We start from the raw sequence: 18,067 nt of genomic DNA, 5'->3' as shown, positions 1-18,067 counted from the left end.
GTATTTTTTTGTGAAGAATCAACAACAAGTGGGACACAATCATGAAGTGGAACGATATTTATTGGATATTTCAAACTTTTTTAACAAATCAAAAACTGAAAAATTGGGCGTGCAAAATTATTCAGCCCCCTTAAGTTAATACTTTGTAGCGCCACCTTTTGCTGCGATTACAGCTGTAAGTCGCTTGGGGTATGTCTCTATCAGTTTTGCACATCGAGAGACTGAAATTTTTTCCCATTCCTCCTTGCAAAACAGCTCGAGCTCAGTGAGGTTGGATGGAGAGCATTTGTGAACAGCAGTTTTCAGTTCTTTCCACAGATTCTCGATTGGATTCAGGTCTGGACTTTGACTTGGCCATTCTAACACCTGGATATGTTTATTTTTGAACCATTCCATTGTAGATTTTGCTTTATGTTTTGGATCATTGTCTTGTTGGAAGACAAATCTCCGTCCCAGTCTCAGGTCTTTTGCAGACTCCATCAGGTTTTCTTCCAGAATGGTCCTGCATTTGGCTCCATCCATATTCCCATCAATTTTAACCATCTTCCCTGTCCCTGCTGAAGAAAAGCAGGCCCAAACCATGATGCTGCCACCACCATGTTTGACAGTGGGGATGGTGTGTTCAGCTGTGTTGCTTTTACGCCAAACATAACGTTTTGCATTGTTGCCAAAAAGTTCAATTTTGGTTTCATCTGACCAGAGCACCTTCTTCCACATGTTTAGTGTGTCTCCCAGGTGGCTTGTGGCAAACTTTAAACGACACTTTTTTATGGATATTTTTAAGAAATGGCTTTCTTCTTGCCACTCTTCCATAAAGGCCAGATTTGTGCAATATATGACTGATTGTTGTCCTATGGACAGAGTCTCCCACCTCAGCTGTAGATCTCTGCAGTTCATCCAGAGTGATCAGGGGCCTCTTTGCTGCATCTCTGATCAGTCTTCTCCTTGTATGAGCTGAAAGTTTAGAGGGACGGCCAGGTCTTGGTAGATTTGTGTCTGATACTCCTTCCATTTCAATATTATTGCTTGCACAGTGCTCCTTGGGATGTTTAAAGCTTGGGAAATCTTTTTGTATCCAAATCCGGCTTTAAACTTCTTTACAACAGTATCTCGGACCTGCCTGGTGTGTTCCTTGTTCTTCATGATGCTCTCTGCGCTTTTAACGGACCTCTGAGACTATCACAGTGCAGGTGCATTTATACGGAGACTTGATTACACACAGGTGGATTGTATTTATCATCATTAGTCATTTAGGTCAACATTGGATCCTTCAGAGATCCTCACTGAACTTCTGGAGAGAGTTTGCTGCACTGAAAGTAAAGGGGCTGAATAATTTTGCACGCCCAATTTTTCAGTTTTTGATTTGTTACAAAAGTTTGAAATATCCAATAAATGTCGTTCCACTTCATGATTGTGTCCCACTTGTTGTTGATTCTTCACAAAAAAACACAGTTTTATATCTTTATGTTTGAAGCCTGAAATGTGGCAAAAGGTCACAAAGTTCAAGGGGGCCGAATACATTCGCAAGGCACTGTAATTGCATAGTTATCAACGTTAAGGTGTTGCATCTCAGTGTTAACACAATCCTCTCTGGGTACAGTATGTGCTGTGTTTTTTGCCTCTGACTAACTACAGTAGTGTTTAGCTTCAGTGTACCCTAAAATAATAAACAAATACTGCACTAAAATGATTTAAATGAGGAAACCCAGTAGTGCAGGTTACGGACGAGAACATTAGGAACCTCAGCAAAACCCAACGTTACAACAACATCTATGACGCATGGCATTTCGTTTAAACCTCAGAAAGATTTATCTCATTACTACTGTCAGTCATCATGTCAGGTAAAAAGCAGTGAAGATGTTTGCATATAAAGGACTGTGTGTGTGTAGTCGGTGCATACTTAGACTAATACTTATGCATTCAAGTAGTAATGTTTTCCTCGAAAGACGTGCCATGGAGGCTTCTCAAGTGGCTGGATTATGGAACAATCTCCTACAGCCTTGCAGTGTGGGATAAGGACTCCTGTGAGATATCTATAGGGAGAACACTCAGGCTTTCCTCCATGATTACAGGAGAATCTACTTTAAAACACAGGAGTCTCATGGTATTCCTCCAAAGTTCTGGAGCCCCCCCCCCCCCCCCCCCGACACACACACACACACACCCTCTCTCCCACACACACTCTCTCTATCTCTCTCTTTCTCTCTCACACACACCCACACACACCTGCTTGCTGATTCATACACTAGAACATCCCACTCTTTTACCTTCTTAAGTCCCTAGCCGTTTCTTTGTTTCATGTTGCGTTTCTTCCTGTTGTGGTCTTGTTTTCATCTGTTTGTTTCATGTTGTGTTTCTTCCTGTTGTGGTCTTGTTTTCATCTGTTTGTTTCGTTTCTACACTTGTAAAGTGACTTGAAAACGCTGTATAAGTCCCATGTAGCATTATAATTATTATTACGGTGTGGTTTCTGGCCAGTCTATGCTCACATATAGATTTTTTTCAAATGGCATCAGTTTGTTTCTTACTTTGTCTTCCCGCTTCAGTCAGTGTAAAATAACAGCATAGTGCGGTGACAGACACAATAAAAAAAAAACTTTGACAGAACCCTGCGGCGTGGTTTCTATGGCAACGGATGACTGGGCATCAGTTTGACTTGGACTGAAATAGGTGCCGGTACTCATTTTGGTTGTCGGTGGTGTTTATATTTAGATACAGGAGCTCCACCGTACTTTTGAGTTTATGTACAGTGCATTCGGTAAGTATTCAGACTTTTTCCACATTTTGTTACGTTACAGCCTTATTCTACAATGGATTCAATAAAAACAATTCCTCATTAATCTACGCACAATATCCCATAGTAACAAACCAGCCAGAGCCCGAACTTGAACCCGATCAAACATCTCTGGAGAGATGTGAAAATAGCTGTGCAGTGACACTCCCCAACCAACCTGACAGAGCTTGAGAGGATCTGCAGAGAAGAATGGGAGAAACTCCACAGATACAGGTGTGAAAAGCTTGTAGCATCATACCCAAGAAGACTCGATGCTGTAATTGCTGCCAAAGGTGCTTCAACAAAAGTACTGAGTAAAGGGTCTGAATACTTATATATATATATATATACTGTATATTAAAAAAAATGTATACATTTGCAAACATAAAAAAAACTGTTTTTGTTTTGTCATTGTGGGGTATTGTGTGTAGATTGATGAGATTATCCATTTTAGAATAAGGCTACAAAATGTGGAAATAGTCAATTGGTCTGAATACTTTCTGAATACAGTGTACGTCCTATTAGAGGTCCAGGAGCTCAAGCAGTAGAACATCTGAGGTGCTGGTACTCTACTCCAGTGTGCTCCTTCCCAAGTCAAGCACTGCTGGGCAGGGTACCAAACTCACCACCCATATCAGCTAACAGTCTCTGTATAACAGAACAGAAGAGTAGGTATCGGGTTCTCTTTCCACATGGAAACCAAAGGAGATAGGGGTGCCCCATGTCAGAAAGGAACTGATTAGTGTAAAACAAAGTGGTAGATAAGTAATGCCACGAAGTAAAGAAGTAATTCAGTGTTGTGTAGCAACATGTTCTGCGTCTGTGAGGGCACCTTTTCATCATCGTACTTCAACCATGCCGTCCCTTTCCTTTACTGATTTGCCAAATGCATCGTGAGAAATACCCATTACACCTCCAAGATTACTGTTTGAAGTTCTAGCCACCTTTCATAATGAACATAAGAATTGTCTGATAAGTTCACTTTCATCAATGCTCAATTCATCTTTTAAAGTGAGATTAAAAAGGTGTTATGATGTTATATGCAGTTATATTCACTATTCATGCTGTGTAGTTTATAGGGACACATATCTGTCTTCTACTCATTGTAAAGCTCATTCCTTGGCAGAAACCGCTCATGACACAGGTGGTATGTTTCAATTTGGGAGAAAGACAAAACGAAGTCTGTGTCAGCCCAAAATGTCATTTTCCCTTTAAACTAGCCATTTCTTTCTTTCTTCTCCATCTTAATGGATTTCTTTTCCCATGCAGCTTCAATGAATAACGGTGACATTTTCTCCCAGGCCTAAAAATAAACTAAAGCACAGGAAGAAACTTTGAAAGTGCTGTTGAAAGATAGCTCACCTTAGTTACTGATGATGACTGTTCCTCCCTGACCAGCCTGTCAGGTAAATATATACTGACTCGCATAAACACTCTTTACTCTCTAAAAGTCAATCAGTGAGCTGTGTTTGTTTAGTGTCACTTACAGTCATTCCAGAGCAGGAAGAACACACAGTCCTGGTAAAGAATAAAGAATGTAAGCATTGCCGGTATTAATCATGGTGGTATCAAACCTACAAGATCCTACTATGCATGTGTGACTAGGCAGGCAGCGGTTGGGTTGGGAGTAGAGGTTTATTTTTAATTCAAGACGTTCCCCGTTCCCACACTGTCTGTTCTGGCCCATACGGAGCAGAGCAGAGCATGTCAAGAGTTCACTGTTTTCCAGCTGATGTGTGAGGGTTGCGTTAATGTGTGGGACGACTTGTCTCGACTCCCGTCGTGTTCTGCGATCCTCACAAGCTGCTGTGTCCTCAAACATGGAAGAAGGAGGAGGAGAATTAAGCAGCTATTACCAATCGATAGTCTCAGGCTGAGAGAGTGAGAGGAATGAAAAATGAAATTTTCCCGCAACCTGTCAATCATCGTTGATTGTAGATTATTAGAAATAGGATTTACTCTTTCAATACTATTTATTTATGTATGATTTGATGCATAGCGATGCTACATACAGTACAGGCCGTAATTTCCCCTTGATAAGCCTGCCCATTATACCGTGGAATCTCATTTCCGATTCATGACCCTCTGCTTCGCTCCATCTTTATTGAAATGGTTCTGCTGTCTATTTTAAATGAATCTGGGGGCCAGGCTTCCAGCTCATGTTGATCTCTGTCTTCTTGATGTACCCAACCTTTGACATGAAATTCAAAGCTGTCAGCTGCCATCAATCAATAAAAACCTGGTACTATTGATCTGTGACGTATTATATACATCTACTTTTACATCAGACCTATTTATCATGGCTAATGTACTTTAGTACTTTTTAATTAAAAAAACATCCCTACTGTGTTTCATTACTCCCTCCACCAAAGTCCAAGTTTGGTGGAGCTAATGGGGATCCATAATAAATACAAAGTCCAAGTTAATGCAGTGCCGCCTGCACAGAGGTTCAGTTGCCTTCCTGCCACTCTGAAAACCAAACAGTGGGGAATAAAAGCAGGTCATTTGATACGTTGTGGCTGGAACACTGAAACCTGACGGACCAGACCCTGGGCTGCTGCTGCTCAGTGAAGTGGCAGGATGGGAACCTGTGAGGGTCGTCCCTGATTAGTCCTTTAGAACAGCTCACTGCTACACAATAGGGGGTAGCGGTCAGGGGAGAATGAATGACAACATAAATTACATGTAGAATATGTAATATAGTAATATTATATTATTATTAAATTAGCACAACATGAAATTAAAAGGCTTCAAGTTTATTTACTCATTCCCCAGCATCAGATGTCAGAATCGCTTGCCCTTTTTCTCTCTGACCACATCTGAGCAGTTGGAGGGAGGGATATGATTTGATTTATTAAGATCGCCATTAGCGACATCTAGTCTTACTGGGGTCTGACACAAAACGAAAAATACATTACAGACAAAAGACTTTACAATTTCCATACATTTAAAAACATGAACATGTAGGGTGTGTGTGCATCTATGAGTTACACATACGTGTCAGTACACACACACAACAAGAAGGTCACATGAGGGAGAGGCGTTGTGCTGTGAGGTGTTATTTAATTTGTTTATTGAAACCAGGTTTGTTGTTCACTTGCCCTACATAAGATGGAAGGGAGTTCCATGAACTCATAGCTCTGTATAATACTGTTTCCTTGAGTTTGTTCTGGACCTGGGGACAGTGAAAAGACCCCTGGTGGCATGTCTGGTGGGGGAAGTGTGCGTGTTAGTGCTGTGTGTAAGTTGACTATGCAAACCATTTGGAATTTCCAACACAATGTTTCTTATTAAAAAAAAGTGACGCAGTCAGTCTTTCCTCAACTCTTAGCCAAGAGAGACTGGCATGCATAGTATTAATATTAGCCCTCTGATTACAATGAAGAGCAAGACATGCTGGGCCAGCTGCAGCTTAACTAGGTCTTTCTTTGCAGCACTTGACCATATGACTGGACAATAATCAAGATAAGATCAAACTAGAGCCTGCAGGACTTGCTTGTGGAGTGTGGTGTCAAAAAAAAGAGCATCTCTTTAATATAGACAGACCTCTCCCCATCTTTACAACCATTGAATCTATATGTTTTGACCATGACAGTTTACAATCTAAGGTAGCACCAAGTAATTTAGTCTCCTCAACTTGGTCAACAGCCACACCATCCATTACCAGATTCAGCTCAGGTCTAGAACTTAGGGAATGATTTGTACCAAATACAATGCTCTTAGTTTTAGAGATGTTCAGGACCAATTTATTATTAGCTACCCATTCCAAAACAGACTGCAACTCTTTGTTAAGGGTTTCAGTGACTTCATTAGCTGTGGTTGCTGATGCGTATATGGTTGAGTCATCAGCATACATGGACACACATGCTTTGTTTAATGCCAGTGGTAGGTCATTGGTAAAAATAGAAAAGAGTAGAGGGCCTAGAGAACTGCCCTGCGGTACACCACACTTTACATACATGACATTAGAGATGCTTCCATTTAAGAAAACCCTCTGAGTTCTATTAGATACAGTGCATTCAGAAAGTATTCAGACCCCTTGACTTTTTCCACATTTTGTTACGTTATTTTGCCTTATTCTAAAAAGGACTAAATTGGTTTTTTTCACTCTTTCCCTTTTTTCTACACACAATACCCCATAATGACAAACTGTTTTTTATTTTATTTTTGCAAATATATTACAAATAAAAAACAGAAATAACACATTTAGACCATTTACTCAGTACATTGTTGAAGCACCTTTGACAGCAATCACAGCCTCGAGTCTTCTTGGACATGGCACAACTGAAAGTGCATTTAAAAAAAAAATGGTCTCATTGCTACAACTCCCGTACGGGCTTGGGAGAGACAAAGCCGCACTGCTTCTTAACACAGCGCGCATCCAACCCGGAAGCCAGCCGTACCAATGTGTCGGAGGAAACACCGTGCAACCTTGGTTAATGTGCACTGCGCCTGGCCTGCCACAGGAGTCGCGGTGCACAATGAGACAAGGATATCCCAAGCCCTTCCTAACCCGGACGACGCTAGGCCAATTGTGCGTCACCCCACGGACCTCCCGGTCGCGGCCGGTTTACAACAGAGCCTGGGCATGAACCCAGAGTCTCTGGTGGCACAGCTGGCACTGCAGTACAGCGCCCTTAACCACTGCGCCACCCGGGAGGACCTCAAACCACTGCATTTAACCATGGCAAGGACACCGTGAATATGGACGAATACAAACTGTAGTTATTCCCTCCGTAAGTCAATCAAACAGGCACAACGTCAGTACAGAGACAAAGTGGAGTCGCAATTCAACGGCTCAGACAGGAGACGTATGTGGCAGGGTCTACAGACAATCACGGACTACAAAGGGAAAACTAGTCACGTCGCGGACACCGACGTCTTGCTTCTGGATAAGCTAAACACCTTCTTCGCCAGTTTTGAGGATAACACAGTGCCACCGACGCAGCCCACTACCAAGGACTGTGGGGTCTTCTTCTATGTGGCCGACGTAAGACATTTAAGCATGTTAATCCTCGCAAGGCCGTCGGACCAGACGGCATCCCTAGCCGCGTCCTCAGAGCATGCACAGACCAGCTGGCTGGAGTGTTTACGGACATATTCATTCTCTCACTATCAAGATGTCCACTATTGTACCTGTACCAAAGAAAGCAAAGATAACTGAACTAAATGACTATCGCCCCATAGCACTCACTTCTGTCATCATGAAGTGCTTTGAGAGGCTAGTTATGGATGATATCACCTCTTCCTTACCTGACACCCTAGACCCACTTCAATTTGCTAGCAACAGCATTGGCATACATTTATTTTGCAACGCGAGCGGTGTGGTCAGCATGTTTGATTCCCATAGGGCGGCCATAAAGATCATCAAGGACAACAACCACCCGAGCCACTGCCTGTTCACCCCGTTATCATCCAGAAGGCGAGGTCAGTACAGGTGCATCAAAGCTGGGACCGAGAGACTGAAAAACAGCTTCTATCTCAAGGCCATCAGACTGTTAAACAGCCACCACTAACATTGAGTGGCTGCTGCCAACACACTGACTCAACTCCAGCCACTTTAATAATGGGAATTGATGTAAAATATATCACTAGCCACTTTAAACAATGCTACTTAATATAATGTTTACATACCCTACATTATTAATCTCATATGTCTACGTATATACTGTACTCTATATCATCTACTACATCTTTATGTAATACATGTATCACTAGCCACTTTAAACTATGCCACTTTGTTTACATACTCATCTCATATGTATATACTGTACTCGATACCATCTATTGCATCTTGCCTATGCCGTTCTGTACCATCACTCATTCACATATCTTTATGTACATATTCTTTATCCCTTTACACTTGTGTGTATAACGTAGTAGTTTTGGAATTGTTAGTTAGATTACTCGTTGGTTATTACTGCATTGTCGGAACTAGAAGCACAAGCATTTCGCTACACTCGCATTAACATCTGCTAACCATGTGTATGTGACAAATAAAATTTGATTTGATTTGATTTGATGTTAGGCTTTGAAACAACATCCACAACAACCATGTTTTATACTGTTTCAACCTGCTGTTGAACTTCTTTCTTCAGATTGAGCATCACAGTGAGGTGAGATTTAGAACTACTGTGATTTTGATGTCATTTTCGATTTCATTGATGTCAGAGTGGTCAGAGGGACAATAGAGCCATGAGTTGCAGGCCATCAGGACCCGATGGTAGTTAGCAAATCGGATACTACAAAGCCATGTCCAGAGTGCATAAAAGGGGGTTACTGTGACTCACCGGTCACATGGAATTTTACTGAGGTAATGACTCATGACTGCCGGTGTGGCGGCAGCCCTAGGGTCAGCTACCATTCTCAGGTGCGTTCCCTCTAAGTTATCAATTCCAGGAGGTTTGTCATTTTTGATCGATAACAATAATTGTTCCACCTCTCCCACACTATCTTTGCAAAATTCAAACTTACAATGCTTTTCTTTCATTATTGTTTTTTTATGCATGAGTACAGTGGCTCACTGTTCAGATGGTTTTATGATGAATAAGCCATCTGATTTGATGAAATATGTCATTTAATGTGTCTTTCTGCCCATAATTTCATTTAAAGTACTCCAAAGTTTTTTTTTCTCCATCATTCTATAAATCATTGATCTTGGCTCCCGAGTGGCACAGTGGTCTAAGGCACTGCATCTCACTACAGACCCTGGTTTGATTCCCATAGGGCGGCACACAATTGGCCCAGCATCATCTGGGTTAGTGTTTGGCCAGGGTAGGCCGTCATTGTTAATAAAAAATTGTTCTTAACTGACTTGCCTAGTTAAATAAAGATTAAATACATTTTTAAAAACGGTTTCTTCTTTTTGTTGAGTTTAGTTACATCATTTCTCAATTTGCAGTAAGATGTGCAGCCAGACTTATTAGCCACTCCTTTTACCCCATCTCCTTCAACCATACAGTTGTTCAATTCCTTATCAATCCATGGAGCCTTAACAGTTCCAACAGTCAGTTTCTTAACAGTCTGTCAATAATTGGAAGAAGCAATTTCATAAATGTATCAAATGCAATGTCTGGATGCTACTTATTAATCACATCAGACCAACAAATATTTTTAACATCCTCCACATAGGAGTCACAGCTAAATCTTTTGTATGATTGCTTATACACTATTTTAGGCCCTGCTTTTGGAACTTTGGCTTTCCTGGATATAGCCAATATATTGCGATCACTGCGCCCAATGGGTACCGATACAGCTTTAGAACAAAGTTCTACAGTATTAGTAAAAAAGGGGATACTTATTGCGGTAATTATTGGAAACACTTCACATATTGATCCCTGCTGCCAAGGATGGACATGAAGCAGCAGCAGCCCTATTTCTCTGTCCCCCCTCCCATCCCGCTCACACGCCCCTACTCTCTCACTCTCTTCCCTCACTGAGTGATGGTCACAATCTGACTAAATGCAGGATGTTTCACTCAGAAAAAATTGAATGTATCATTTTCAACATCGCAACTGATGTCTGACAGTACATGGTCTGTGCACACAGTGGTCCTATTTTCCTAAAGGCCGTTCTACGTCGGGGGACTGGTGTAGATTCAACATGGTGGTTGCATGCCTGACGCTGAGGACTCTTGACAGGTCTCTTCGGACCGTTCATGACAGTGTTGAGTGACACTTCTCTTCCTCTCTCTTCAGACGCACTACGGGGACGGGGAGTACATCATCAGACAGGGAGCCAGAGGGGACACCTTCTTCATCATCAGCAAGGGAAAGGTGACCAACCTTTTGATAATAGAGGTGCACGTATTAATGGTGCACGGCGTCAGTGGGGCTAGCCAAGGCCTGTCTACTATGGTGATTACGGTAGAGGTTAGCTCAATGTCAGAAAGTGGTAACCTCATCCTCCTGAGGGTATACCATCAATTTGTGATGGAACTCCTTGCTGTTATAGCGTCATTTTATAACAGGCTTACTGGTCGGGGGGGGGGGGGGGGGTTGGAGGGAGGCTCCAATATTAGAGCAATGAATGACTGCTGATCCCTTTCCTTACAGGTGAACGTCACCAGGGAGGATTCTTCCAATGACATGCCTGTGTACCTGCGAGGCCTGGGCAAAGGAGACTGGTTTGGGGAGAAAGCCCTGCAAGGGTAAGTTGGTTAGTCTTGTCTGTGGAAAGGTCCATAATATGAAGATTTGCAATACTGAAGGGGAAACGACTTCTTTCTAATCTCCTCCAATAGAGTATGAAAGTTGGGGAATATGTAACATAATTAGTATGATACACCAATATCACTTCACCAGGACTGAGAGGAAAATAGAGAGGTAAAGATAGGGTGATAGAGGGAGAGTGAACAGGTGTACTTCTCTGATGGAAACGTGCTCTCTTTAGGCCACCTCAGTGTGTGTCTGAAGAGCCCCACCATGTCAGAACAGTCAGCAGCCTCTCTCAGATCCCTCTCATCACTGCATACCACTTAAGGCAAAGTTATCCTAAAGTTCAGCTGTTCACATATTCCAATTCCTCCCGCTGCTGTATGTTGTTGACCTGGTAGAAAAGAGGCACTATTGCGCAAGAAGATTGTATCGTGGAAGAGAGGTTCTGTCGTGGAAGAGAGGTTCTGTCGTGGAAGAGAGGTAGTATCGTGGAAGAGAGGTTCTGTCGTGGAAGAGAGGTTCTGTCGTGGAAGAGAGGTTATGTTGTGGAAGAGAGGTAGTATCGTGGAAGACCGGTTCTGTCGTGGAAGAGAGGTTGTATCGTGGAAGAGAGGTTGTACCGTGGAAGATAGGTTCTGTCATGGAAGAGAGGTAGTATTGTGGAAGAGAGGTAGTATTGTGGAAGAGAGGTAGTATTGTGGAAGAGAGGTTGTATTGTGGAAGAGAGGTAGTATTGTGGAAAAGAGGTAGTATTGTGGAAGAGAGGTTGTATAGTGGAAGAGAGGTAGTATTGTGGAAGAGAGGTAGTATTGTAGAAGAGAGGTAGTATTGTGGAAGAGAGGTAGTATTGTAGAAGAGAGGTAGTATTGTAGAAGAGAGGTAGTATTGTAGAAGAGAGGTAGTATTGTAGAAGAGTCCAATCTGTCGATCAGGTGGGGTGTATGATGAAGTACTGCATTACAATGTAAAGTTATACAAGCAAGCCTACTTTATGTGCAGTACAGTACAGATGAATGATCAAAGTGAATGTGACAGAAAAAAGGTTTTCTGCAAATCGGCTCCAATTACATTAATACTCTTTGTTTTTAATGGTTTCATGTCACTGTGTTAACCTAACAAAAGCTCTTCCCTTGACATGATAGCTACCTGAAGTTCAGCCATTCTTCTCTGTCCTGGTATAGCTGTGGAACAATGTTATTCAGGTCATTGGTCCTGAGGTGTAGAAAGGAGCAGCTATCACACTGACTGGTAAAGTCAATGAATGAAGACCTGGGGCTCCCTCTTTCACACAGTCAGACAGACCGTCTTTGAGTCAGTGTGGTGTGAGGACCGTTATAAAGGAGGGATTCAACTATATGATGGGTTTACAGGAGGCCACGACCGCTGAAGGAGCTTTATTGATTCCAGGAGTCGTGACGACCAGTGGGGAGAGAAGTGTTAACAAAGGATGTAGTCAGGGTTAAGGCAGGTTAAGCTGTCTTTATTAGAGAGGAAATGGACTGGAAGCTCTCACAGGCATGACAGACGGAAGTTCACCTCAGGCCAGTAGAAAGTGAACGGTGAGATTTAGAAAAGCTCACCTCTCGCCTTTTAATCATCTCCGGGGCAAGAGAAGGCTCAAACTCTGACATGAGGTGTTAACCTGATCACTTTTGAAAAGGATGTTTTAATGCTGCAGCAGAATATGCATTCAGATATTTCATGTAGAATAAGTACAAAGGAGAAGTAAACATATTCAAACCAAATATTTTCTTGTCACCTCATTTGACATTAAACTATTTTCCTGAAAGCGAGTGCTTAGAATGGTAATTTGTTTTTGACATAAAGCCGAGAAGTAGGCCTTAACCACGCATTATATCATTCAGTAGTCCGTTAGGAGTCTACAGGCTGTTTTGATTGGCTGACTGGAGGCAGTGAGAGATAGGCACAGTGGTTTTGTGGCACAGTGACCTGCTCCCAGCTCGGATTAGAAGCGAGGAGACGAGAGAGAGGAGAGAGAGGTGAAAGTATCAGGGAGGGATTATTATATCCAGTGTCAAGCTGTGATTGAAAGAGACAGTGCCTCCTGGTGTTCCCTCGAGCTATGTCAGCCCTCAGGTGGCTATGGTAGCTTCAGTGGTGGACAGTCAATGGGCCAAGCTAACATTTGCAACAGTTTGAAGTTTGGTCAATTTAAAAAATAATGTATTTACAAATATAAAACATACATTGACAAGAACAATGGACAATTTAACATTTATATCGTTGGTTATGTTCCAACACTCACTCCATCTTGTGCCAATATCAATTATTTTTAAGTCTTGGTTCCAATAGTAGTTTAAATAGAGATTGTCATTTGGATAGACTTTCTGCAAGGTTTTGTATATCTTACCTATCATATCATATCATATCCTATTTCTGACTCAAATAGAATTCCCTCAACATTGCTCTGATGTCCAAAATATTTCAGATCGACATTTTGTGATATAAAATACATTCTTTAAAAAATATATACTCGGCCATAACAGACTTTATATGGGGAAATAAAACTCATAGAATAAATTAAGTTGTACATGTCCCTAAATCTGTGGTTTTAACCTCCCAGATTTGGAGTTCTATCAACTCACAACCCAAGGCTTTTACTTACAACGTATAGTTAAATGCACTAAAGAGGAAGAATGGGTTCATATTGAAGAGGTGCATGCTTTTCCCCAGAATCTTCTCACGTGTCTGTTTTCAGAGGATGGAGCGAAGCACATTAACAACTTCATAGTTAAGAACACTATAACAACTTCATAGTTAAGAACACTATAACAACTTCATAGTTAAGAACACTATAACAACTTCATGTTTAAGAACACTATAGCAACTTCGTAGTTAAGAACACTATAACAACTTCATAGTTAAGAACACTATAACAACTTCATAGTTAAGAACACTATAACAACTTCATAGTTAAGAACACAATAACAACTTCATAGTTAAGAACACTATAACAACTTCATGTTTAAGAACACTATAACAACTTCATAGTTAAGAACACTATAACAACTTCATAGTTAAGAACACTATAACAACTTCATAGTTAAGAACACTATAACAACTTCATAGTTAAGAACACTATAACAACTTCATAGTTAAGAACACTATAACAACTTCATAGTTAAGAACACTATAACAACTTCATAGTTAAGAACACTATAGCAACTTCATAGTTAAGAACACTATAACAACTTCATGTTTAAGAACACTATAACAACTTCATAGTTAAGAACACAATAACAACTTCATAGTTAAGAACACAATAACAACTTCATAGTTAAGAACACTATAACAACTTCATGTTTAAGAACACTATAACAACTTCATAGTTAAGAACACTATAACAACTTCATAGTTAAGAACACTATAACAACTTCATAGTTAAGAACACTATAACAACTTCATAGTTAAGAACACTATAGCAACTTCATAGTTAAGAACACTATAACAACTTCATGTTTAAGAACACTATAACAACTTCATAGTTAAGAACACTATAGCAACTTCGTGTTTAAGAACACAATAACAACTTCATAGTTAAGAACACTATAACAACTTCATAGTTAAGAACACTATAACAACTTCATAGTTAAGAACACTATAACAACTTCATAGTTAAGAACACTATAACAACTTCATAGTTAAGAACACTATAACAACTTCATAGTTAAGAACACTATAGCAACTTCGTGTTTAAGAACACTATAGCAACTTCATGTTTAAGAACACTATAACAACTTCATGTTTAAGAACACTATAGCAACTTCGTGTTTAAGAACACTATAGCAACTTCATGTTTAAGAACACTATAGCAACATCGTGTTTAAGAACACTATAGCAACTTCATAGTTAAGAACACTATAACAACTTCATAGTTAAGAACACTATAACAACTTCATAGTTAAGAACACTATAACAACTTCATAGCAACTTCATAGTTAAGAACACTATAGCAACTTCGTTGTTAAGAACACTATAACATGGAAGAAAATGAAACGGATCCTACAAGAACCAATATCACTCTCTAAAAACACACCCCTATGGAACAATCCTTGGCTTTTCAAAATTCACCAATAAATTGTCCCACATGGAAAACTAAAGGCATAGAAACCGTAAATGATGTGGTAATAGGAAATACAATTATTTCCATAACAGAATTAAAAAGCAATTTTGTACTGACCAATGTAGACATTTTCAAAAACCTGCAACTTAAAAGTTTTATATTGCTTCTGTTCTCTTTCAGAAAGAATGGTGCATGAAAGCTTGAACAGATCAAGTAAAACCTGAAGGTGTAAACAGACAGTTGATTATGGTTCTACTGAATAATGTAGATAATACAATTATGAATCACATTAAGGCACAAGAATGAGAACATAATTTGTTTTGATAGATTGTACAGTTGAAGTCGGAAGTTTACATACACCTTAGCCAAATACATTTAAACTCAGTTTTTCACAATTCCTGACATTTAATCCAAGTAAAAATCCCCTGTCTTAGGTCAGTTAGGATCAACACTTAATTTTAAGAATGTGAAATGTCAGAATAATAGTAGAGAGAATTATTTATTTCAGCTTTTATTTCTTTCATCACATTCGTAGTAGGTCAGAAGTCTACATACACTCAATTAGTATTTGGTAGCATTGCCTTTAAATTGTTTAACTTGGGCCTTCCACAAGCTTCCCACAATAAGTTGGGTGAATTTTGGCCCATTCCTCCTGACAGAGCTGATTCAGCTTTTTCAGTTCTGCATACACATTTTCTATAGGATTGAGGTCAGGGCTTTATGATGGCCACTCCAATACCTTGACTTTGTTGTCCTGAAACCATTTTGCCACAACTTTGGAAGTATGCTTGGGGTCATTGTCCATTTGGAAGACCCATCTGCAACCAAGCTTTAACTTCCTGACTGATGTCTTGAGATGTAGCTTCAATATATCCACATAATTTTCTTTCCTCATGATGCCATCTATTTTGTGAAGTGCACCAGTCCCTCCTACAACAAAACACTCCCAAAACATGATGCTGCCACCCCCGTGCTTCACGGTTGGGATGGTGTTCTTCGGCTTGCAAGCCGTTTTTCCTCCAAAGATAATGATGGTCATTATGGCCAAACAGTTCTATTGTCATGTCCTGGTCAGGGCGTGAGTTGGGGTGGGCATTCTATGTTGTTGTATTTCGATGTTTGGCCTTGTATGGTTCCCAATCAGAGGCAGCTGTCAATCGTTGTCTCTGATCGAGAACCATACCTGTTTTCGCACTATGGGTTGTGGGTAATTATTTTCTGTTTAGTGTTTTTGTTGCACCTTACAGAACTGTTCGTTTGTGGGTTTGTTGTTTTTGTTCAGTATTCATCCTTATTAAAATGATTATGAATACGTACCATGCTGCACTTTGGTCCTCTTCTCCTTCTCCCGGCGACGATTGTTACATCTATTTTTGTTTCATCAGGGACCAGAGGACATTTCTCCAAAAAGTACGATCTTTGTCCCCATGTGCAGTTGCAAACCGTTGTCTGGCTTTTTTTATGGTGGTTTTGGAGCCGTGGCTTTATCCTTGCTGAGCGGCCTTTCAGGTTATGTCGATATAGGACTTGTTTTACTGTGGATATAGATACTTTTGTACCTGTTTCCTCCAGCATCCTCACAAGGTCCTTTGCTGTTGTTCTTGGATTCATTTGCACTTTTCTCACCAAAGTACGTTCATCTATAGGAGACAGAACGCGTCTCCTTCCTGAGCGGTATGGCGGCTGCGTGGTCCCATGGTGTTTATACTTGCGTACTATTGTTTGTACAGATGAACGTGGTACCTTCAGCCGTTTGGAAATTGCTCCCAAGGATGAACCAGACTTGTGGAGGTCTACAATTTATTTTCTGAAGTCTTGGCTGATTTCTTTGATTTTCCCATGATGTCAAGCAAAGAGGCAATGAGTTTGAAGGTAGGCCTTGAAGTACATCCACAGGTACACCTCCAATTGACTCAACTGATGTCAATCAGAAGCTTCTAAAGCCATGACATCATTATCTGGAATTTTCCAAGCTGTTTAAAGGCACAGTCAACTTAGTGTATGTAAACTTCTGCCCCACTGGAATTGTGATACAGTGAATTTAAATGAAATAATCTGTCTGTTAACAATTGTTGGAAAAATTACTTGTCATGCACAAAGTAGATGTCCTAACCAACTTGCCAAAACCATAGTTTGTTAATTAACAATAAATTTGTGGAGTGGTTGAAAAACGAGTTTTAATGACTCCAACATAAGTGTATGTAATCTTTGTATGTGTTTTGTTGCTAGACTGAAAACACCATTTAAATTTTGTCCGTATAATTGGAAAACGCAATAAATGTATTGTATCTCACTGGGGTTTCCTCTGGTTAGTTAATAGCATTACAATTCTTGTTTTTTTCCCACAACAAACAAAGACAAGGATATATTGTTATACGCTGCTTCGATGTTCACCAGAGTAGCAGTCACAGCCCTGAACAGCTAGGACATAATGTGCTATGGTGGTGTATTAGTTAGACTTTGAAAGACGCTATATCTCCAAATCGGCCTCTCTCCCTTTGATCTCTCCTTTGTCTTAATTAGCACACAGTCTTCTCCATTATTACTGTGTTTAGCAAATCAATCAGTGCTTGAGAAAGGGGCCGTGCTGTTTACCCAAGACGCTGACATTGATCTTTAGCGATATGTGCATGCTAGAGCAGCCTTGGGGGAGGAGGGGAGTGAGTCGTGAGGAGTTGACTACAGACAGGACAGCACTATAGTCCTTGTGGTTAAATGGTTTTAAGTGGATTACAGGCTTTGATGTGGAGGAGGTTGTATGCTAAGTGGACTTTCATATCTGCTTTAAACAAAACACCATGTCCCTCACATTAAGGCTAATTATTGGTTATACGGGAGATGTCAGGACTCCTCTCTCTCTCTCTCTCTCTCTCTCTCTCTCTCTCTCTCTCAAACACACAGGACGCACACAAACACACGCATCTTTCTTTTTCCTTCTCAGCCACACATGGGTACACATACAGTACCTGCTTGGACTTTGCCCAATAATCTTTAGCACCAATCAGTGCTCAATTCATCGCCAGAGCCTTCCAGCTACTGAGCCAAAGAGAGCAG

General features: G+C 40.6%; 1 protein-coding gene across 4 annotated transcripts in view; it reads left to right on the top strand.

Moving 5' to 3' along the window:
* LOC110491369 (cGMP-dependent protein kinase 1) overlaps nt 1-18,067 on the top strand; it is a 187,088-nt gene that overhangs the window by 129,397 nt on the left and 39,624 nt on the right. For all 4 annotated transcript variants that reach the window (XM_021564758.3, XM_021564757.3, XM_021564756.3 and 1 more), the window contains exons 6-7: nt 10,471-10,548; nt 10,828-10,922. In XM_021564758.3, the coding sequence (XP_021420433.1) occupies nt 10,471-10,548; nt 10,828-10,922 (173 nt within the window). The remainder of the gene's footprint in view (nt 1-10,470; nt 10,549-10,827; nt 10,923-18,067) is intronic.

Source organism: Oncorhynchus mykiss, chromosome 16, assembly GCF_057628025.1.
Source record: "Oncorhynchus mykiss isolate SJ-2025 chromosome 16, ASM5762802v1, whole genome shotgun sequence".
Classification (NCBI taxonomy): domain Eukaryota; kingdom Metazoa; phylum Chordata; class Actinopteri; order Salmoniformes; family Salmonidae; genus Oncorhynchus; species Oncorhynchus mykiss.
This window is presented reverse-complemented; position numbering and strand designations above follow the sequence as displayed.